The sequence below is a fragment of the Hyaloscypha bicolor genome (genome assembly GCF_002865645.1).
Source record: "Hyaloscypha bicolor E unplaced genomic scaffold K444scaffold_125, whole genome shotgun sequence".
NCBI classification, from domain to species: Eukaryota; Fungi; Ascomycota; class Leotiomycetes; order Helotiales; family Hyaloscyphaceae; genus Hyaloscypha; species Hyaloscypha bicolor.
Window position 1 is genome coordinate 41,913 of NW_020194627.1, and position 21,408 is coordinate 63,320.

General features: G+C 46.8%; 5 protein-coding genes across 5 annotated transcripts; 1 reads left to right on the forward strand and 4 right to left on the reverse strand.

Moving 5' to 3' along the window:
* Window positions 1-247: 247 nt before the first annotated feature.
* K444DRAFT_617125 (sugar transporter-like protein) lies at window positions 248-2,346 on the reverse strand. Its single transcript, XM_024881053.1, has 4 exons — window positions 2,026-2,346; window positions 1,653-1,972; window positions 790-1,593; window positions 248-690 (listed from the first exon to the last, which is right to left on the reverse strand). The coding sequence occupies exons 1-4, from the start codon at window positions 2,118-2,120 to the stop codon at window positions 431-433; spliced, it is 1,479 nt and encodes a 492-aa protein (XP_024732297.1). The 5' UTR covers window positions 2,121-2,346; the 3' UTR covers window positions 248-430.
* Window positions 2,347-2,880: 534 nt separating this feature from the next.
* K444DRAFT_617127 (uncharacterized protein) lies at window positions 2,881-6,186 on the forward strand. The gene is made up of 5 exons (XM_024881054.1): window positions 2,881-3,321; window positions 3,604-3,933; window positions 3,981-4,321; window positions 4,371-5,116; window positions 5,160-6,186. The coding sequence occupies exons 1-5, from the start codon at window positions 3,028-3,030 to the stop codon at window positions 5,834-5,836; spliced, it is 2,388 nt and encodes a 795-aa protein (XP_024732298.1). The 5' UTR covers window positions 2,881-3,027; the 3' UTR covers window positions 5,837-6,186.
* Window positions 6,187-8,449: 2,263 nt separating this feature from the next.
* K444DRAFT_633542 (uncharacterized protein) lies at window positions 8,450-9,003 on the reverse strand (the record flags this gene model as incomplete). Its single annotated transcript, XM_024883626.1, has 2 exons — window positions 8,450-8,592; window positions 8,688-9,003. 2 exons carry the CDS (start codon window positions 9,001-9,003, stop codon window positions 8,450-8,452), a joined length of 459 nt encoding a protein of 152 aa, XP_024732299.1.
* Window positions 9,004-13,215: 4,212 nt separating this feature from the next.
* K444DRAFT_87811 (uncharacterized protein) lies at window positions 13,216-14,173 on the reverse strand. Its single transcript, XM_024888770.1, has 2 exons — window positions 13,528-14,173; window positions 13,216-13,475 (listed from the first exon to the last, which is right to left on the reverse strand). Exons 1-2 carry the CDS (start codon window positions 13,956-13,958, stop codon window positions 13,274-13,276), a joined length of 633 nt encoding a protein of 210 aa, XP_024732300.1. The 5' UTR covers window positions 13,959-14,173; the 3' UTR covers window positions 13,216-13,273.
* A 401-nt stretch (window positions 14,174-14,574) lies between these two features.
* K444DRAFT_537884 (glycoside hydrolase family 18 protein) lies at window positions 14,575-17,175 on the reverse strand (the record flags this gene model as incomplete). The annotated part of the gene is made up of 4 exons (XM_024875498.1): window positions 14,575-15,155; window positions 15,273-15,759; window positions 15,822-16,011; window positions 16,172-17,175. The coding sequence occupies 4 exons, from the start codon at window positions 17,173-17,175 to the stop codon at window positions 14,575-14,577; spliced, it is 2,262 nt and encodes a 753-aa protein (XP_024732301.1).
* Window positions 17,176-21,408: the final 4,233 nt, after the last annotated feature.

Here is a 21,408-nt window from a genome sequence, read left to right on the forward strand (position 1 = left end):
CATGCTCTATTGATTAATGGACCGTACATATACTGAAGTGCTGAGAGTTCCCCGATTAATTCCTTCTATTTGATTTGTTGCAATGCTTTGGAGGTTGACGACTTGATTTTCTAGCTCACGCGGGGTAAGCACTTTACATATACGTCCGGTATGTAAACTACAGTGTACCAGCGTACACTCAGTTCCAACATGATTGAGGATAAGAACAAGTCACGTGATAATATATATAGATACATACATATATATATTCTATTCTTTTCCTTGTTTCCGTAAGGGAAAGATTTCTCGCGGCTCGGCTGGACATGGTGGGGTTAGTTGTCAATGGTGGAAGGAAGGTGCTCGAAACTCCCAAGTTATGCTTCCTTCTCCTTTTGCTTCAATTCTTTTCATCGATCTTGTGCGCGCCCGTCCCGATCCTTCTCCGTTGCCCTTACACCTTCTCCACAGCCCCTTCCGCCAACCTCCCCACCTCTTCCCCACTTCCTTCTTCCAATCTTTCCAGAGACTCCCCTTTCGTAAATAATCTGTCGACGTCTTCGAGCTCGAGTCCTTTGGTCTCTGGGAAGAAGAGGTAGATGATTGGCACCCAGCACGCATTCAACACCGCGAAAATTATGTATGTTCTGTACCCAATATTGTTCAGCGCTGGGGGCGTGATCTGCACGATCATGTAGTTGAATATCCAATTGCCTATTCTCATTTATCAGTTCCACAACGAGAGATGAGCGAAAAGGGAAGCTCGTAGAGTCGCAGAATGGGGAGGAAAAGAGGAAATGGAAGCGGACTCACAAGCAGTGCTAACCCCACTCCCCCTCTGTCTGAGTCTGAGCGGTAAGATTTCAGAAGGGTAGACCCAGACTGTGGCTTGGAAACCGATTGTGAATGCGCCTTCGAAGAGGAAGAGCATGACCGCTGCGCCGATGCCGCATCCATTTGCAATACTTGTTTTGTTCTGGACGTTGTAGATAAGGCCTGTCTGCACGACCATAATCGCGCTCATGACCGAGATACAGGAGAGGAGGAGCGGCCGTCGTCCGATCCGATCGATGAGGAACCAAGGGATGAAGGACGCGATGAAAAACCATGTCTGCAGGAACCCCGACATCAGTGCCGACAAGTGATCAGAGAAGCCGAGAGAGGTGCTGAAAAGAGTGTTGGAGTAATAGATCAAAGCGTTTATGCCCCCGAGTTGCTGGAACGCCTGAATTGCGCATGCGATCAAGAAGCGTCGTTGAGATTGGATGTCGTCGTTTCTCAACAGGTCTTTCCAGGAGCCAGCACCGAGGGATTTTTCGTATTCAAAAGTTTGGAGGATGGAGGCGTGAAGGGCCGAGATTTCTTCGCTGGTGCGGTGATATTCGTGGAGGCGGGTTAGGACGGAGAGAGATTGGGAGGGAGGAGCGTGGGAAGCTAGCCATCTCGGTGTCTCGGGGACGATGAGCAGGAGAAGTAGTATGGGGAGTAGGAAGATGCATTGTAGGATACATGGAACGCGCCACGTGAAGGAGGCTGTGTGGGATTGCGTGAAGCCGTAGTCGATCCAATAGGCGAGGAAGATGCCAAAGTTGAGGGTCGAGAGTTGCATGCATACATCTATTTTTCGTCAGGCCCGCCTTCACTACTCTCTATGAAAAGGGAAGGGACATCCTTACAGAGACCGCGACTAGCCTTCGGACTAAACTCAGCTTGGAATACAGGAACAGTGGAATTGATAAATCCCATTCCAACTCCCGAAACGATTCGTGCAACAATCATGTGTGCTCGCGAGTAAGCTGTCGATTGAAGCAACGCGCCGACGATCATGATGAGGACACCGATGCCGATGGATTTCTTTCTTCCGAGCTGTTCGCCGAAAAGGGAGACGGCGACGCTGCCGACGAAGCAGCCTACTTCGTAGATGGCGACGATGAGGCCGGTGATGGTGGGGCTGGGGGAGTTGAAGGTGGTTTTGAAGGCCGTCGAGTTGACGAGTCTGGTGCAAAGAAGGCTTCTCAGTGGAGTTCATTGAATCAGCGACTGTCTTACCCTCCCATGAGGCCATTGTCATATCCGATCAAAAGGAAGCCAAGACATGTCAACGATGTCACGGCGGTGAAGAGGAGTCTGCCTTCGAGGACCATGATTGAGGCCGAGAGGAGCGGCAATTATGCCTCAAGATGAGATGCCAAAATAGGCTCGGGGGGAAAGCGGAGACGAGATCACTGGACGCTTGAGAGTGATGAGTGAATGCCGAGTGCTGAGCGATGAGTGACGCGTGGAAACGAAGTCTGCGACAGGACTCAGTTGCGGAGGAGGGAAGAGGGAAGGGGAAAGGAGGAAAGGAGAAGGGATAAGGAAACGCGAAGCCAACATCGCGAGAAGAGAAGAGAAAATATGAGGTTCCTGCATGGCATCACGATGGGGTAACACAAGCCATTCCTTTTCCATGCAAGCATTACGCGCAAGGAGGGGACGGAGGGAGGGGGAGGTGGGCGAGGACCAATGGTGGAGGGATCTGAGTTCTGCCGCATTCTCCGGCGTACCAATCACAGGTCTGGTGTCGGCAGTTCTGAGCGAGGCTGCAGGGTCCCGGTTCCCCGCCCCACCGCGCTTTGCCTAATCCGGCTGCGGGCAGGAATGAATTTCTTGCCCGAGTCAACACACCCTCCTCTCGCGTCTCCTACGACCGACCTCCCACCACTCAGTCCCCTCCTCGTCTTCCCCTCGAATTGCCTCCAAATCCCGACAGCTCTTCTTCCACACCCGTTTACCCCCCCCCCTTTTCCCCCCCCCCCCCCCCCCCCCCCCCCCCCCCCCCCCCCCCCCCCCCCCCCGCATCGCACCGCCTCACCGCCTTGCCGCCTTACTGCCCACCAGCCCTTCTTCAATCCCCGACGTCGTGCATCGTAAGCATCGGCCTTTGCTCGACTCAATTTCAATATAGCTTCATCTCCACTACTATCGCCAACAGCAACATATGCAACGCGCTCCGTCAATCGCCGTCCATCCGAACTGCGAAAACAGCCCCCGCCCCCTGTCCAGCCCATGATGTCCGTCCCAGGTGTAGGCCCGCAGAACATGCTGCCTCCCATCGGCAATGTCACGAGCGCTTCGAATATGCTTCCATTGATGAATCCGAGTCCTCCACAGACTGCCGATCCAATGCGACAGCTTGCTGCTCCAGCCCCAAATGCTGGGATCGGGAACGTGGCTCACGCCGCTGGCGCCCCACCGGGTCGTCCTCCGCAGCCACCACTGGACAACATGAGAGCCTATCGAGCGTGTTTGAACTGTCGGAATCGGAAGAGCAAGTGTGATTTAGATATCAATGGAGGGAGGCCGGTGAGTTTATTCCACTTTTGGAGGAGTAGATTCGATTGAGATCAGCCTTTGTTATCGTGAGTGCAAGCAGATCATGGGACACCGTCGCCGAGAGGCCGGGGAGTTCGACGGCGTTTGTGTTTGAGAGAATCATGCAATTGGGTCTGCAACTGTCCACCTTGTCTTGTGGTCTTCCCACTCACTATCTCTGTCGATGAGCTTGCTCCCAACAGGTGGAAGACCACGTGACAGCTCCCAGTCGACTCCTGCGGCCAAGGCGAATGGCGCTGACTCTTATTTTAGCCCTGTCGGAGATGCCAACGAGAGAACAAAGACTGCATCCTCGGAGAGAGCCATCGCGGTGGCCGAAGAGTGAGGAAGAAACCCAAGTTGGAGGGAGAAGAAGGAGCCGCGAACACCCCCGTTACACCAACGAATCAAGGTTTCTCATCATCAAGCGGACCCAGTCCCAATTACAGCCCTCTCCCAGTTCAACCGCCTCCACAACCGTCTCAGCCCTACCATAGCAGGTTCGGTAGTCGACAGGAACAAGGCTTCGCATGGCAGCATCCTACGTCAACGACGGCTGGTTCGGATACTGCGAGTGTGTCAAGGCAGACCGAGCAGACGAATGTGAGAAGCATCTGTCCCTCGGGTAATACTTCCACTAACATTTATAGATCACGACCCCACAAAACCACCAACCATACCGACAACGTGCGGAATCGACTATCAGCCTAATCGGCAAGCAAGGTGAACGAACAGCAGTTCACGAGGGCATTGCATCAGCTGACCTTCAAAATCCCTCCGATGCTCTGGAAATATTGGCCCAAGTAGCAGACCGCGCAGACGACGGAGAGTCTACCGGAAGTGGGCAACAGACTCCAGGTCAATCCAAGAACTCGAGAGCGCAACTACGAGGGCAGGACATATCCCCCCAGAAAATGGATGATTACTGGAGCTACAAGCCGATTCAAGACGGCATGATCATTCCAGAGATGGTCTACTCGTTATTCCAAAGGTACGCACTGCCCCCCTCCCCCCTTCTGGATCAAAGCTGACCCTTGTAGCTACGAAGAATTCTTCCATCCCTTCTTCCCCATTATCCCACAGCAAACCTTCGATCGCATACGACTTCCATGGCTCTCAAGAAACGAACCTCATTTATTCTCCGCCATTCTCACCGTTGCCTCCAAAGATAATGAACGAGTACATCAAATTTGCTATGATCATATGCAACAACTCATTTCGAATATCCTCGCAGGCGCTGATGCAAATGTGGAAGCAGTCGAAGCACTTCTCCTCCTTTCTCAATGGGTGTCTCACCGTCCTCAAGCCTCGGTCGCCGTTGGTCGTGGAGAAGAAGATCGGGTAGCTTGGATGTACATCGGTACTGCGTTGCGACTGGGATATTTCCTCGGCATTGATCGAACATCGTTCAAGAGTGATTCCCAGGAAGATCCGGGATTCAATCGAAAGCGACTTGTCTGGTCCGCATGCTATATTTGCGATCGGCAAGTTTCTGTCAGAGTTGGCAAAGGATTTTGGGCCCGTGGACCTGGCCCGCTTTCTGGATTGAAAGCGAGTGACTTTCCAACTTTACAACCCCAACCCACCATGTCGAATAGCGATGACTGGGCTTTGATCTTCCAAGCTAATCTCGAGTTAACTCAAATATTCTCCAATGTCCACGACATCCTTTATTCATCAAAGGGCCATAGTTGGAAGGAAATGCTGGAGGGGAGGTATGCGAAGTACCTCGATGACTTTCGGACAAGTATACGAAGCTGGAATGACGTTTGGGGGACTCTGATATGTAAATCTCCTGCCCGTTTTCCCTCTATTTACTGATGATCCAGGCTCCTCACGGCTGAAAGCAAGCCTCCTCCTCACCTACGACTACCTCCGCCTCTATGTCAACGCCTTTGCCTACCAAGCAACCATTTCCCGCGCTCTCACCTTCCAACGAGATAGCCAACATAACCCCAACCGCCCCATGCCGCTGATCAATGCCACCGCCCCCGACGCAAGATTCATCTACGAAGCCGTCGATGCCGCAAAGTCCCTTCTCTCGACATTCAACAACTTCGTTGATCCGCAGACACTAACATACATGCCGTCTTCATACTATCTGTTTATAATCTACAGCGCTGTATTCTTGTACAAGGTAAGTCCCCTCGCCTATCCATTCTTTTTTTCTGATCCCCTAACCTCCCTCTGGTTTGAGCGCTCGTCTAACACCCTCACAGGCACGATCCACTACCACCATGACAGAAGAAGAACGCCTCTTCGTCCGCCACATGATCCACCAAACCATCGAGCGCCTGCAAAAAGCCTCCGTAGGCGTAAACCACATGGGCTCTCGCTACGCCCGCCTTCTGCAACTCCTCTGGCGCAAACCACCAAAACACTCCAAACAGAATCAGAGTCAGCGGAATCAAAGCATTATCGATCCGCGCCTCAATCTGCCGAATCCCAACGACCCCCCTTCATCTTCCCAAAATCAGAATCAACAGCAGAGCTACGATCCGAGTGATCCTAATAACTTCGCGCAGAATCTTAATCAGATGGGAATGGGTGGTAATGGGGGTGCCGGGCATGGGTTCTCGTGGCTGGACCTTGGCGCCACCTGGAACTTCGCGACGCAGAACGGGATTGGCGACCACTCCAGCACCGGGAGCGCAGGAGATTTGGAACCGGAGGCCGGCGGACTTGCGGAACTGAGCCCGTTCGACCTGGGTCTTTTGACGGACTACTCTTTGCTGGACGGCGAGGGTGCGGGGTTGATTTTCTAATGTAAAGTTAATATGTGGAAATGTGCGGAGAAAGGGAGAGGGAGGGACAAAAAAGTGGCGGCGAAGGTGTGTGTTGTAGTGAAGGTTGTGGAAATGACAAACATGTCATGTCCAGCGGCCGCGCCTTCTTCGCCTGAGCCGGAATCTCTAATCACGTGACTGCCTTGGCTTGCCCAGGCTTGGCAAAAATTCCTGAGGCATCGATACCGGTATCGATAGTAGAGGTATTTTTCAGGTATCGCAAGGAATCGATAGTATCGATACCAGAATCGATTCTTACCCCAAAAATTGACTCTTTCTTTTATTATTTAAATTATTATATAATATATTATTATATAATTCCTTTAATTTCTAGTCTTTCTATGGAAAGAAATACTTACTATTATTAATTAAAGTTAATAATATCTTAAATTTAAAATAGCCCTCGTATTCGGAGAATTAAGCCCCGTATTCGTATTTCTTATCAAGACGCTAAATATATAAGCGAGCCTCACGAAAATCTCAAAAGCTCAAAAGCTCATTTTTACTTAAAATAGCCGCATTGAGATGAGTTTTAGTCTAAAATATAAGATAAGTAGCTAAATAGAAAGCCTAAATTAAGTAGAGTATTTGCGCTACTAAAAATTTTCTTATAAGAAAAGTGGTTCTAAAGTTAATTACAATCAAAGGGGGGAATTGGGTTCGGGGAATCGATTCCAGAATCGATAGTATCGATACCTGACGATTCTGGCATCGATACCTATCGATACCGGAAATTAAGGAATTTTTGCCAAGCCTGGGCTTGCCTTACCTTACCTTCTATATCTGACGAAGACAGCGCCCCTTTCTGATATACCAACACACCCGACCCGAATGCGAAAACTTGAACCACGGTCTCCCCGGTGCAGGGGTTGGTATGCTGCGGCCCTGTGTCTAGACTCTCTTGCGTCTTGGGGACTGGGTGTTGCCTTTTCGACTGTGTGCTGGAGGGAAGGGAAGGTGGGTTGCAATACATATATAGAGAAGGGCGGGCTGGAGGGTGGCGGAGAACGTCTTGTTAGCTGTTCCAAGGGAGTGACGACAGCATGCCTTGGTGCGCTGAACGTTAATTGTTTGACAATTGGTATTTTGAAAGAGAAGTGCGGGGTTAACTGTTTGAGTGGCACTCCGTTTTCCTGTTGTTGTTGTTGTTGTTATTGTAATTTGGAGAGTATCCCCCCCTTCTTCATCCTTTTTTTGGAGGAAGAGGGAAGAGGGGGAGGAAGGGAAGGGGCTTGTCATGCCAGGTCATGCATGGCACGGTCTTCTTCCTCTGCTCTTCGTGTGTGTGAATGGAAGTCAGGGTGGGGGATGGGTTTTTATGTGCACGTATGCTCTTTCGCTTGTAGAGTGGGAAGGTAAGGGGTTGCGCGGAAGGAGGGGAGTGGTGAGGAGCGGAACGGTTGGTTTCGAAGCGAAGGTCATGTGCGGTGGGCATGAGTGCGTGTTAGCTTTAACCAGCCTGTAACATTTGCGGTCTCTTTGAGTCTCCGGAATGTTTCCCTACAATGCGAGAGATCAAGTTATGCGGTTTGTTGAGATTGTTGAGTGAAGAGAGGTTGATGTTAATCATATTTGTTGGCAATAACACCCGGAATTTATCTTCTCTAACTAAACGTAGTCCGGATTCAGAGAGCGGCGATGATCGTTGTACGGAGAATGATTCGAAAGAAATGTAAGGAGGAAATGAGGGAATTGGAGAGTTCTATTTTTTACTCGCTGCAAATACATAATTGGCTCGGCGGGGAGGCGGATTCAGGTCCTCTTCCACTTATCTCCCTTGGGAATCCAGAGGTCTTATAAGAAGATGAAAGTGTGTGTAGTAATTATTATGATGATGACTTGAAATGCGAAATGTGTGGGAAAATAGAGTCACAGGTACCCCCTGGTAGCTATTCTCCACGTGCTCGCGCTTACGAGGTTAGGACTGGAGTTGCTCCTAGGGTGCGAAATAGTATACGGCCGTATTATGGTGGCTGATATTGGGCTCCGTGTATAGTATTAGTCTTCTAATAGGGATTGAGTACCGTGCCTTATTAGGTCCCGTATACTAGTTCACAGTATATACACCGCCCACGTGACACATAGGTGATAATTCTTAATAATCCCTCCTATATCCAAATACATAGATTACTTACATACTCTCCTTAATAGATACTAGAGCCGAGGGCTATAATCTAATATCCAACTTGGCCCTGGTCGGATAGGAGAGCAATTGCATGTGCTTTGGAAGGTTCTAGTACGAGGTCAAGTCACGTGAAACCCATGCAAAGTGTAATCGGTGTACTACCAGTAATATCCAGCATTGTTATATGCTGTTTATACGGCTAGTGATATCAAATATTATCCGATATATTCGCCTGTGCAACAATCCAAAATAGCTTAGCGGGATCGATTTGGTAGTCCGGCTCGATGAAGTTTTTGTCATCCTCTCCCATCAATCCAAATAATGCATAGACTTTGTCCCTTGGATCGATCGCTTCATGAGCCATAGATAGGCGGAAAAGCCTTTTTATTTCCAGACTTCTGGTCTCCTTCCACTCACGCTGTAAGAAAACTAAAGATGCCACATACGGACCTGGCTCTCTCGACCCTGGCCAGCGAAAATGCGGAACCCGATATCTCGCGCTATTTCTTCTCTCAGAACATAAACTAATTTCGATATTTCTTCCCACGCAAACTCTTGTTTTCCCCAACGTGATGTAAGGCTTCTGGACAGGACTGTCTTCTGGATGATCCATACGCGCGAAAACCAAGGCAGGGCAAATATGATCGCAAGTGCTGCCATCCGGGGATGACCGCTAACTGTCTCTGTGGTTTCTTGGGCAGAAGTAACAGTTAGAGCTTCTGTAAGCATCGGAATGAAGTTGAAGGCCGCCTGACTAGTCATGGGATCCGGACATGCACCAAGCCAAACAATCGTTTTTCAGCATTATCTCAGTATTAATAGTTTAATGAAGCCATTGCCTGATTATACAATAGCGTACTAGCTTGATCGTCCAGTCCAGTTTCTTAATCTTATAGTCTTGTAGAAGTACTAAATAGTGATCTCTGACGTCTCTAAATATTATAGGCTATGGAAATCCGGGTTTCGATCCCTTCTCGCCTATAGGTCGAGAGTTTTTGTCCCAATTCTCCGCTTCAATCTGGTATCTGGTATAGTAATTCTCTGTTTCCTTTAGTATAAGCTCGTTAATTATAGGGAAGGCCTAGAAGAAGCTGCTATATTCGTCTCAATTGCTTTATTATTAAACGGGTTAATCTCATCCCAAATGCCTTTATTGCCGGCTACTTTACGGAGAGTATCGAACTAGTCCGCCTATTACAGGTGCAGTATTCGGGGCTTGGAAAGCAAGGTAGAAGGTCTCTTACGAAGACGATTTAAAGCTAAGGAAGGGAAAACTAGAATACAAGAGGCTGCGAGGGAATATATATACCCCATAATACGCTAGTCCATAAGGGGCTTAGCCTTCTAAATATCTCGAGTGCATTCCAAGCATGCTTCCCTAGCGAGGCGGCCGCGTTACGTGCGTCTAGGAGGCAACGGGACATGGGCAACCATTAGGTGACTATGTCAGCTGACAAGGTCAAAAGCTGAATCGTAACACCGCCCAGAAACTGCAGTCCTTTAGGACGATAATCTTTACTATAGCTTCCAATATAATTGCGATTGAGCTTATAGAAACAGTGGACACTGTGGAAATGGTTTCTGTCAATTGGTTAATAACGGAAATGCAAACTGAAGTGTGTATTTCGAAGAAATTAATTGAATAAGCTCTTGAATGCTCTCTGCGGCGTACTAATAGAAAGCTTATTAGTGCGAGGCCGGGCTCATAACTAATGCACGTAAAGATCGCAGAGTAGGGAGTTATATTAATAGTAAAAGAGTTAATTAAACTAGCTAGAAAAGAGCTCAAGTGAAGTGTAAAGCTCCAGAATATAAGTATACAAATTCTGACTAAGCAGAGCAATTACGCTAGCCCGAAATTAGTAATTCTTACTTCAATAGAAAGCTAGTAAGAAAGCGGACGACTTTATTATATATGTCTTATATAGCTTTATATTTCTCTGATCTAGTATATATAGTAATAAAGGCATTTATTATAATAGCGAAGTCGTTTATTATAGTATATTAGATACGGGCTTTGCATTTAAGGGCTTCTAGCTAGCCAGAGATGGCCTTAGAATAGTAGTGCAGGTACAAGCATTACTATCTAATTCGAGACGGGGAGAAGGATTAATATTGAGATCCTTTTGCCTCTTTATAGTGCGGTTAAGGTTAGAGGGTAATTGAGGTTCCTGCAGGTATGTGAAGTTTGCGTTTTGGCTTCCGGAATGGAAGGAATTCGAGTTTTTGGGGGTGAGAGACGCCATTATCACTTATAATGGTGCGCAAAGTACTGGGAAAGATGAAATGAGGTCTAATGAATTGATTGGGATGGTTTTAGTGTGCGCTTAGGGCTTGTAACAAAAGTTGTCGAGCAAACAGTGAGTTTGGGGAAAATGTTGTAGGTGGTTTTAAAGGAGGGGCAGTTCGCGCGGGCACAATAGATAATAGAGAGGGTTTTAAAAAGGAGAATATAAAGGAAGGGGGCAAAGGAACGGGCGTTAAAGGCAGCGGAGCGATGTGAGTGGTAAGAGAGAAAGGGACGAGAGCCATGGGCGGCGGCTATACGTAGAGGTGACAACCCGCAAGCACAGGGGGGAGGAAGCTATACGTGCGAGTGAGAGCTTAGGGGGCTCTGCGGACGTAGGAGAGATCTTACGGGAGGGCTTGGCAAAGGGCTCGCAGGGGGAAGAGAGCTGGGAAGGCTTGACGGACGAGGAAGGGAGCTCTACAGGCTTACGAAATGGCTGGGGGGTGCGCGTGGGGCCGTAGGCCGTAGCTTGCGAGGAGGTAGGGCTTAGGGCTCAGATGTAATGGTTGCCGTTGCCATATTTCATCCCAAATTCTAGCGCATTTCATCACCGACCACCCCTCATATAGCGCTCTATCTCTGACTCTTCCTTCCACTCCCCTCCTGCTGTACTATAAAGCTGACTCGTGTCAAGTCTCCACAGGTTAAGGATCGAAAACGAAGGCGATCGCCCCCTTTACTGCCACTCCCTCTCAAAAGCGGCCTCGGACGTCCCCTCCAATCCCCCGAATTCATTTCACTACACAAACTCCAAATTCTCAAACCAACGAAACTATGTCCCTAAAACTCCAGCATCTTACTGGCACCTCCCATCTGCTTCCATCGAACGAGATTCAAAATACCCATTGGCTTATAGGCAGTGCCACCCACTTTCTGGCCTTTTTACAGAATTTGTGTCCCCAAAAAACCTCCGATCTTAGATCCCTCCGGATTTGCCCTCACGCCGTGTACCAGAAAACTGGATTTGGCTAGTTTGGCACCAGCAACTGCAACCGGTAGAGACCCGACAACAAATTTCTCACCTTTTGGTGTCAGCCGGCTATCAATGTCGACCGTTACGACCTTCGAGACCCCAATCCTACTATCCCCGGGTATGCCAGCTCCTTTCTCCGAAGTTCCGTGGTCTCTATCATACCCAGGATCCAAATAAATGGTGGACGAGAACTCTGGCGTGGACCACTCCCCACCCAGACGAAACCGAACGAGCACAATCGCATCATATTGGTCGAATAATCGAGACAACTCTTGGTATTCTGTCAGATGGGCCTTGTGACCACTGCCGTGAGACTGGCGCGAGTGTTATATCTACCCTCTCTTTGGTCACCGGCAGATCTCGAAGTGTGGACATGCTTGTATACGAGTCGTGTCCAACAAACCAAGGGTGGTTGCAGCTGCACTACGAAGAGGGGTTCTTCGATATCGAGCAGTGCGAGTGGACCTCGCAAGATCCAGTCTCGTGGAGATAGAAGTTGACCCCGAGACCGATGGCCAGCCCCGTGAATATCCTGACCCCAGTCCCCAAAATAGTCAATCGTTTTCCTGGAACGGTGGGAAAGCGAGTCCAATTGGGGCGCCCGTAAGTATGGCGACTCTGCCAATCCAAGAGTTTTCGTTGAGTACATGGGCAGAAAGCCGCTTCTGGATTCCAGCTCAGTTGTTTCTCATTCACTCTCATCAAGCTGTCACAAGCAGGCTTGGCAGAAATACCTAATTTCTGGTATCGATAGGTATCGATGCCAGAATCGTAAGGTATTGATACTATCGATAAAGTAAGGCTTTCTTTTTCGGCTATTCTTTAGCCCCCGGTATATATACAAAAGGTGGGCAAGACGTACGTCCCTCTGTCCCTTGCTTGTAATTGCTTAGGAAGTATATCCTCAAGAACATATATACACTTCCTGTACTTAAGCTATACATATACCTGTACTTAGGGTATACGTATATATATACTCCTGTAAGGCGCCAAAGGCACCGAATACCGTGCCCCTAGCCTGTTAAGGTCCTCGTATTAGTAGAGAATATAAATGTGCTTTTATATATAGTTATGCCCCGTACTCCATATCCTATATGCCATAAGGCGCCAAAGGCACCAAACGGGGTATCCCTAGCCTATTAAGGTCCTAATATTAGTAGAGAAATAAGCTTTAGAATTCCCAGAACTAGTACTCTATCTAGTTAACTTTAGAACCACTTCCCTTATAAGAAAATTTTTAGTAGCATAAATATTCTACTTAATTTAGGCTTTCTATTTAGCTACTTATCTTATAATTTAGACTAAAACTAGTCTTAATACGGCTATTTTAAGCAAAAAATAGCTTTTGAGATTTTGATAAGGTTCACTTATAATAAGTATTCTAATAAGAGATACGAATATAATACTAAATTCTCTGAATATAAGAGCCATTTTAAAATTAAAATAATATTAACTTTTATTAATAATATTAAGTAATTTCTTTAATAGAAAGACTAGAAAATAAAGAAATTATACATTAATATATTATTATATAAATTAAATAATAAATGGAAAAGATAATTTAAGGCTAAGTATTAATTTGGTATTAATATGTATTATTCCTTGCGATACCTAAGTAATATCATCTAGTAATAATACCTTATCAATACCAAAAGTATTTTTGCCAAGCCTGGTCACAAGCAGGTTGCGGATCTGGAAATAACCTGAAGCACTCGGTTTGTCATGGTATTTAGTTTAGTATTAATAATTACGATTTACAAGATCCATTTCTATTCATTTCTGAGAAATTTCAGGCCATCGTGCTGAACAGCAGCGGTGACTGCTGGGCCAGCTGGTATAATTGGACCTGATCGACTGAAAGCAACGCTACCCTGGGTTGGCAGAGAATCCAAAGGCGATGTGACCGCAGTCGCAGTCGCATCCACTAGCACAGGTGCTGTCATTGTGGGATAGGCGGTTGGAGTTTTTACCCTGAAGCCGTTAGTTACCGCAAAACTCCATGCAATATCAAGATGATACGTACCGCATCATTGGTGTCAGTTGAGTGGCGCAGTTTTCTCCAACGCAATCAACGTAGCCTGAATTTTCCATCTGCTCGTTCAGCATATCCAATGCATCCTCATGCTCCTGGAGCATGATGTTGTCGGCGAGGTTTTTAAGCTCGCCTGGAGTAAGTCGCCGGGAGGAGTTACCTGTATCGACAAGAAATTCACTTGGGTCCAGGTCTCGCTTACCAAACGGAGGGCTTTTGTTTCCAATCAGATTCGGGCTCGGTGCTGCTGCCCATAGAGCAGCATTAGGAGCTCTTCCGTTGCGGGCGAAGTAAGGATCTGTGTTAAGAAGTGCGTATGATGGATCATCAACCAATATCGAAGGCCAGCACTCGTTTGCACTAAGGCCGTCATCTGCATACTGAGCCAAGGGAACATCTTCCATCTCGAAACTCATCGACATTACTGAAATTTCAGTCAAAACTTGGCAAGATAGTGGAATTGTATGCCACTCACCTTTGAGAGTCAGCTCCTTTTCACAGAATGTTGTCACAGCTCCTCTTTTACCCGCTGGTGGGTTCTGAATGCGCTCAGTACCAGGTACGCAACGGAAAGAAGCGTGCTCAGGGCAGAAACTTCTCCAAAGACTTGCTGCACCGGAGTTGTCCGAGTCGGGGATCAGTCGAATGAGCTGACCTGGGTCTTCCTGCCAAAAATGCGTCGGCGGCCACTCATCGCGATCACACTTGGAACCTTCGCGTCCTAACCAATCTTTCCATTGGGCGTTGTGTTCCAATGCCCATTGTTTAATGGCTGGTGTATCCTGTATAAAGTTTCGTGAAGGAACCCATTCCGAGCAGGTTACCGGATTGAACCTAGGATTGTTGGCCACACCTATCGCGGATGAGTAACTGGAAGATCGGGGAGTCAGCGATTTCCAAATCAAGAGTAGTTGGAGAGCAAACTGGGAGATTCTTGGTGTACGGGACAATATCGGGAGTAGAAATGAGTACATGACGGGAGAGTACAGGAGGAGTAATTGAGATCGGGTAGTATAAATTCATGTGAGCCGATTGTCCTTACTGCCAACAAGCTTGGGGCCACTTCTTGCCATCGCACACTTTTCCAATTATCTGGTATATCGGAGGATCCTTTATGGCGGTGTAGGATGTTACAGGTTGAAAACAAGGGCCAGCTCTTTTGTCGAGATCTCTGGCCTGATTGCCACAACTATTGGTTGGGGTACTTGTGCTTGGGGAAGAGTGGCTCGAGGTTGGTGGCCTTGTTTCAGAAGGCTTTTCGGTGGGCTTATCCATGGACAGAGTATGTTTCTTGCCAAAAACTTTGAATTCAGCTTTACCTTCCTTTTCGATACCTTTGACGCACCCTTCGATGATTGCAGGGGTAGCAGCAATTTCTGCAATATCGAGTATCTCTCCAATGATCGGAATGAGGTCTTCCAGCAGCTCAAGTGGCGCAAGAAGGGCAGGGACGGCAACTCGACAGAAAGCTTTAGCAGCAACATCGAGCGCTGCCTGCTCTGCTGCTGCTTCCGCCGCGGCCTTAGCGGCATCTTCTGCGTCTTTTTCGAGTTCTTTCTTTGAAGGGGCAGGCTTGAAGCCTGCACAACAGTAGCTTTGGAGGCCTCCATTGCAAGTCTCTAGGTAACGGGTGAGTCAGTAATTGCAGAGAAAACACCAACCCAACGCATGTTTCAAGAGAAACTTCTCCCGAGACAGGCTCGATCAGGAAAACTTCTTATCTCCCATCAACTTACGGTCTCCTTTCTTTTTGTCGTGGTTATTTTTGTTGGTCGTAATTTCAGTCTCGCCGTCTGCACAACCGCTGATGCAGGACAATCCAGCTCCTCGAAATCCACGCCACTGACATTTTCCCATCGTGGTGCCATCATCACAGCAGACTGACTGGTATTCGCCCTTTGCACAACGAGATGACGTACTCAATTGGCCAGGCTGTCCATTAGTTTCAGTGACTTCGTTGCTTCCAGTTGGGCATTTAGAGCCACAAGCAGTGGTACGACAAGTAACGCCAGCTTGCTGATCTGCTGACATTTTTTCAGCAGTGCTTTGCTGATCCGATGAGACATTTGCGTCAGGACCAAGCCCGTTAGACGCAGTCTGGTCCACCTGGTCCATGGCCCAGACCATAAGTCCACCCAAACAACGACTGTTCGCAAAGTCTTTTTTCTGTTTGAATGTATCTGCATCATCATAGGAGACCCATTGATTTGTGTCCCAAGTTATCTTTATACAAAGTCAGCGCCTTGTTATTTAGTCTAAAGATAGGAGTGAGGACTCCAACTCACCCATTTTACCGCTGCTGTCTTATCCCAAACGGGCTGCAGATTGTTTTGAGAAATGATGTCGTTGATCTCCTGGTCATCGAGGATACCAGCTGCGTTTGAGCAAGAGCCAGCTTTGGCGGCTCCTGAAAATTGGCAGACGCCATTTGGTATGTTGCAAGAAGGATCTGACAACGTGAAGCTGCGTCCATACCTGAGGATCGAGGAGTCAGTTATTTCCTGATTGAGAGTGTTTTAGGAACAGAAGGAGTCATACTCCTGCGAGAGAAAATCATAAGGGGTACATGACGGGAGAGTACAGAAAGAGTAAATGAGAACGGGAAGTGGAAATAAGAGGCCCGATCTTCACCTACCAGCCTTGGCCGAGGACCACCATATCGGGAGTGACTCCAGCACGCCACAACAGGTCCATTGCGAGATCGATTTCCGTGAGGTTTGTATGGGGGGCAATATACGGTCCGACGTACTGGGAAGCTGCATCCCAGACACCGTGTAAATCGTAAGCCATGAGGTTGAACCAATCAATATGTTTTTGAATTCCTAGCAGGTCGAAGTGCTGGAGATACCAGTATGAAGTTGGAAGCGTCATGCTGATGCCATATTTAGAGCCGAATGCTTCTCTGAGCTCCTGAGCTAGGAGCACATAGTTTTCCATATCGGCGGGTCCTCCACCACGATCATCCGCCCCGGGGTACTCCCAGTCCAGATCAACACCGTCGAATCCGTAGGTGCTCATGTATTTTATGAGGCCTTGAATGAATTTGGCGCGTTTGGCTTGGGAACTGGCCATATCGCTGAAAGCAGTTTGAGTTGCTCCCGGATCGGTGAAAGACCAACCTCCCACAGAAATCCATGTCTCAAGTCCACTTTTAGTGCTCTTCAGAGCAGTGAAGCGACTGTACAGCGATGCACCGTTGGCATCCATTGGTGTAATTTGGAAAGTCGAAGGGTCAAAAAAGGAGAAGGCGAAATTGATGTGAGTAAAGCCCTGAAGATTCAGGTCTTCTGGAGATACGTTCGAGCACTTGCGGATGTTGGACCAGCTTTCGTAATACCCAATCGTTCGTTTGGAAGCGCTTTTTCCTCCTCCACAACTGGGCCTATCCACGTCTCCACAGCCACCATATTGCGTGTTGCAACTTGGGTAGACAGGGTCGGCAGGATTTGTCCAGGTGCAAAATTCGGTGGTCGATCCGCAAAAGCCAAACTCGGAACAGCAGACATTAAGGGGACACTTTTGGGAATCCTGTGGAGCATACGGTCCGCATTCAGATGTGGCGTTGCAGTTGAATTGACAACCGGTACCACAAGACTTTTTCGAGTACCCACAGACTAGAGTGGATCGCAGAGTCAGCATTACTTCTTCTAGACGGGTTTTGAGGAATGATGAGGAAGTCTCAGTGCTTGGGACAGGGCTTGGGAGGAAATCCTGTCTCATAGCTATTGAAACAACCCGGATGAGGAAGAAATAACTCAGAGAAACACTTACGGTTGTCACTTCCACAGCAAGCACCGTTTGCACATGGTGTTTGAGAGTTGCAAGTCCCGGTAGGAAGGACGTCTCGCGGCTCCACAGGAAAGTTTGTTACTCGAGGGCTTAGAGCCTGTCCTCTGACATCAAGTGGAATGCCATGTATAGGGCTGGTTGCTGGGACCAAAGACAGATAGTTGAGAAGGACAACGATGTAACTGTTTAGATACATGGTCTAAAAATCGGAAGAAAGAATGGACGCTGTGTTGGACGCAGCTGTACATCAAAAGAGTGACGAAGGTACTTGAGAAGAAAGATTTAAACCCGAAAGAAATGATGCAACTTCATGAATGACAAGGCATGGCGGGCAAAATATTGTGAGCTGTACAAGTAGGGCGGGGGAGTAACATCTTACGGTAAGAAATTTCCATCTTTCAGTCCTACATCTTGAGCACAATTGCCATAAATTAGTGTGGCGTGAATTGCATACAGATACGAAGGGCAATTTAAGCTTGAAGCTGCTTCTTTCGAGAGAAATAAGATTTTTCATGCCGGAAGTTACATGGTTTCCTTGCTGCCTTGTCCTTTGTAGGGATTAACTCCTACACTGGGTTACTCCAGGGGACCGAGCGTAATTGCGCGATTCCACCGGAAGCGATTGCTCTAGCGCCAAAAATAGGTGCGGCGCCAATCCTCAGACATCAAATCACGCAAACTATGCTCCTTTTAGAATTGCTAATATAAAATCGAATTGCAACCAAAAAGCAAAGCCATATATAACCACCCAAAAACAGACTTTTATATAATATATATAAATATTTAAAGGATTAATATTACTACCGGAATTAAGCTATTAAAGCTTTGCTAATCTCTTACGCCTTTCTTTGCCTCGAAAGCTCTTTACTCTCAAAGAAATTATCTTTACTACTTTCGTTTAGCTTATCGGGCCGGCGGAGTGGCATATTAAGTTGCTACGCCTCCCATAATATCGTTGAAATTAGTATTAAAATTTGGGGAATTAATATGTAAATGATTATACTTTTAATAGACCTCAGATATTAAAAAAATTATGAATTTTCATATTAATTGCAGCAAAATGGGACAATTTTTGGGGGTAGATAGCAAGTGCAACGTCCAAATTCGCTTATTAATCAGTGAAGCCCTGTAGGCTCTAAACGATACGCTTGGTCCCCTGTAGTAACCCAGTGTAGGAGTTAAGCGAGAAGGCTTCGGCTATCGTAGACGGAAATTGAATGACAGTGGCAATTGTGGATCGAGTACCTCCGTACATCCGCCTTACTCGCTGTGCCACACATGAACATAGTGAGCTAGCTATTTTGCAATAGGCAGGTGAACTTCGTCTCAATTACATCCCCCTTACCATAATGAATGAACGTTCACCAAGATCGCTTTAGCCATTAGGTAAGGCGTTGATGGGAATAAGCCAGATCTGGCAGGAGTCTGGGTGGGGTTTTATGATGAGAGGCATATTTTGATAATTGTCGTCTTGGCGAAATCTTCAGCATGAATCATCTACAGCAGCAATTAATATTATCCCTTTGTCTGGCAAGACATGGTCCGTACTAGCAAGGGGGCCTAGCTCAGGGCGAAAAGGCGACCTTTGCTTAGAATTTCTTTAGTCATATGTTGCCTTTTCGCCCTGAGCCAGGCTGTTGAACTAGCTAGCTTGGCTAGCATCCTTTCCTTCCACTCCAGGTTCAACCACTAATTCAGTTCGTCCGATTATTGGGTATTACTTACGTACGAACACACCAATCGTTTATTAGTATCGCCATTCGATTACGTTCCTTAAACGTACGTACAGGAATCAGATTGGTAAATCGTTCCCACCACCAAGTAAGTGCGGGGTAAATCACATGGTGGGGTGGAAATCAGGAATATAGCTAGGGAACCCATTCCCTCTGTTTTTTATGGAATCACTCTCCTGTATCTAGTCAAAACTAGTTATTCTACAGATTGTCAATCTCTAATATATCGATTTTCCACCGATAAATCGATCCCAGTTCAATAGGTTATGAGCCCGGATAGCGCCTACTAAGTGCTTTCACACGATCCTCAGGTCACGTGACCTCACTTAGTATTCACTTGTCCATTTCCGATTTCATCAAAATCGTTAATTCTATTGAATTGCACCCACCGCATTGGCCTTGCGTTAGCAGAATTCACCAAAAACGCAGCCATTTTTGGGCAAAAGTTCTCCGCAAAATCCGCCATGCCGGACAGCAAAAAATCAGTATATGTCACCTATAAAGGGACAAAAATCGAACCTCTCTCAGATAGTAATATCTATTCCTGGATAGACGATGCCATGAATATCTTTATTATCGAGGATCTATGGCAGTATATCGACCCAGATCAAGCTCCTGCTCTCGTGGAATCGGCCCAAAAGGATAATAAAACGACTGCTCATTAAGTAGTAATCGCTCGTACGGTACTAAATCTACTTATTACCCATAATACCTGGCAATAATTCAAGGAAATCAAGCTTATATACCAGATCTGGACCCAGATTCAAGCTAAAGCGAACTAGCTAAAAGCTCAGAAAGAAGCTCTATACCTTTAATAGTTAGAAACTATCATGTTTGATTCTAATAAGGGAATGGACGACTTTATTAACCGCATTAGCCGCAAAGTAGCTGAAATCAAGGGCGTAAACGGGTCGATTTCGGACGTTTCTATATCCGGATATCTGATTCGTGGCCTTCCAAAGGAATACGACCTTTACAAACCCCTCCTGAATTCCATCAGAGCTAACATTAATAAACTAAAGCTGGAATTACTCAAAGCGGACGCTTCCACCAAGGAGGACAAACTTAGGGATAAAACCCCTAATTCCACTTCTGATTCCACTCCAAAAGCACTAGCTACTCAAGGAAATTAATCGGGAAATTAGTCCAAAAACAAGAACAAAAAACCGAAGCGTCCCAAGGATCCAAATGCCTACTATACGTTCCATAAGTACAAAGGGCACGATATCAAGGACTATATAAGCTACAAATTAGCTCAGGAATTCTATGATTCCAAAGGAAAAGACACTAATTCCACTAGTAAGGAGGCGTCTTCTGATCCCAAAGCACCTGTATACCCCAAAGCGTATACTGCCATAAAGTCGACAATTAGTGCTCTCCTCAGTGGACAGTCACATGACGAAAATTCCACGAATATCTGGTATATCGATTCGGGTACTACGGACCATTTTACGGGGAGTAAAAGCTCCTTTATTACGTACGAAGAGATTGATCCATTTCCAATTATCCTTGGCGACGAATCGACGATTCTCATTAGGGGCAAAGGAACCATTCTTTTAGCTACCTAACCAGAGCTAAAAATATAGCTCAATAACGTACTTTACAGCCCCCAATTCCGGAATACCTCCTTATTATTAATTCCCAAAATTATACGAGCTAGAGGTAACGTTATATTTTCCCAAGGGAACGTCCGAATTATTAATAAAGGAACAACCATTACAACTAGTACTTTTAGCCCCTCTATAGGGCTATATTAGCTTGACTAATTTGGTTCAGGGCATGCCCTAAAAGCGTCAAAATCGGAAGCTTTAGCCTCCCTGGAAACGTGGCACTAGCAATATGAATACCTGAATGCGAAGTATGTCCTGGAATCGGTAAACCATATCCATGGGCTCTAATTCAAGAACCAAAACCTATTCGATTGCGATCCATGCGATATGAGCAAGATTACTAGGGCTAGTATAACTGAGCTATACCCTAAAAAACTGCTCCCAGGGGAGTATATTATAATCGACTTGTGGGGGCCATTAAGGGTTCCATTCCTTAGCAAGAACTCCTATATGCTTTCCACCACTTGCAAGGGTACCAAATATCGTATGGCAGTATATAATTCGGATAGAAAGGGCTACTTTACAGATCTTTAGTATTAAGTAACCTTCTCTGAAACCCAAACTGGGAATAAAGTCAAGCGCCTATACCTTAATAATGCTCCAGAATTTGTATTAGGTCAAGTCAAGAACTAGTGCAAATCAAAGGGCATTCGTCTGGAACCAATAACCATTTATATACCTGAATAGAATGGTGTTTCTAAATATAGTATGCATACGATTATCGAAGCGGAGCATACGGA

Excerpts from the sequence above, each read along its gene's own strand:
- K444DRAFT_617127 (XM_024881054.1), top strand. The coding sequence starts at position 3,028 with ATGTCCGTCCCAGGTGTAGGCCCGCAGAACATGCTGCCTCCCATCGGC. Across the intron at positions 3,934-3,980 it reads GGCAGACCGAGCAGACGAAT|ATCACGACCCCACAAAACCA; the intron begins GTGAGAAGCATC and ends TAACATTTATAG. Across the intron at positions 5,117-5,159 it reads CGTTTGGGGGACTCTGATAT|GCTCCTCACGGCTGAAAGCA; the intron begins GTAAATCTCCTG and ends CTGATGATCCAG.
- K444DRAFT_617125 (XM_024881053.1), bottom strand. The coding sequence starts at position 2,120 with ATGGTCCTCGAAGGCAGACTCCTCTTCACCGCCGTGACATCGTTGACA. Across the intron at positions 1,973-2,025 it reads GACAATGGCCTCATGGGAGG|ACTCGTCAACTCGACGGCCT; the intron begins GTAAGACAGTCG and ends TCTTTGCACCAG. Across the intron at positions 1,594-1,652 it reads GAAGGCTAGTCGCGGTCTCT|ATGTATGCATGCAACTCTCG; the intron begins GTAAGGATGTCC and ends GACGAAAAATAG.
- K444DRAFT_87811 (XM_024888770.1), bottom strand. The coding sequence starts at position 13,958 with ATGTCGATGAGTTTCGAGATGGAAGATGTTCCCTTGGCTCAGTATGCA. Across the intron at positions 13,476-13,527 it reads CAACTGACACCAATGATGCG|GGTAAAAACTCCAACCGCCT; the intron begins GTACGTATCATC and ends TAACGGCTTCAG.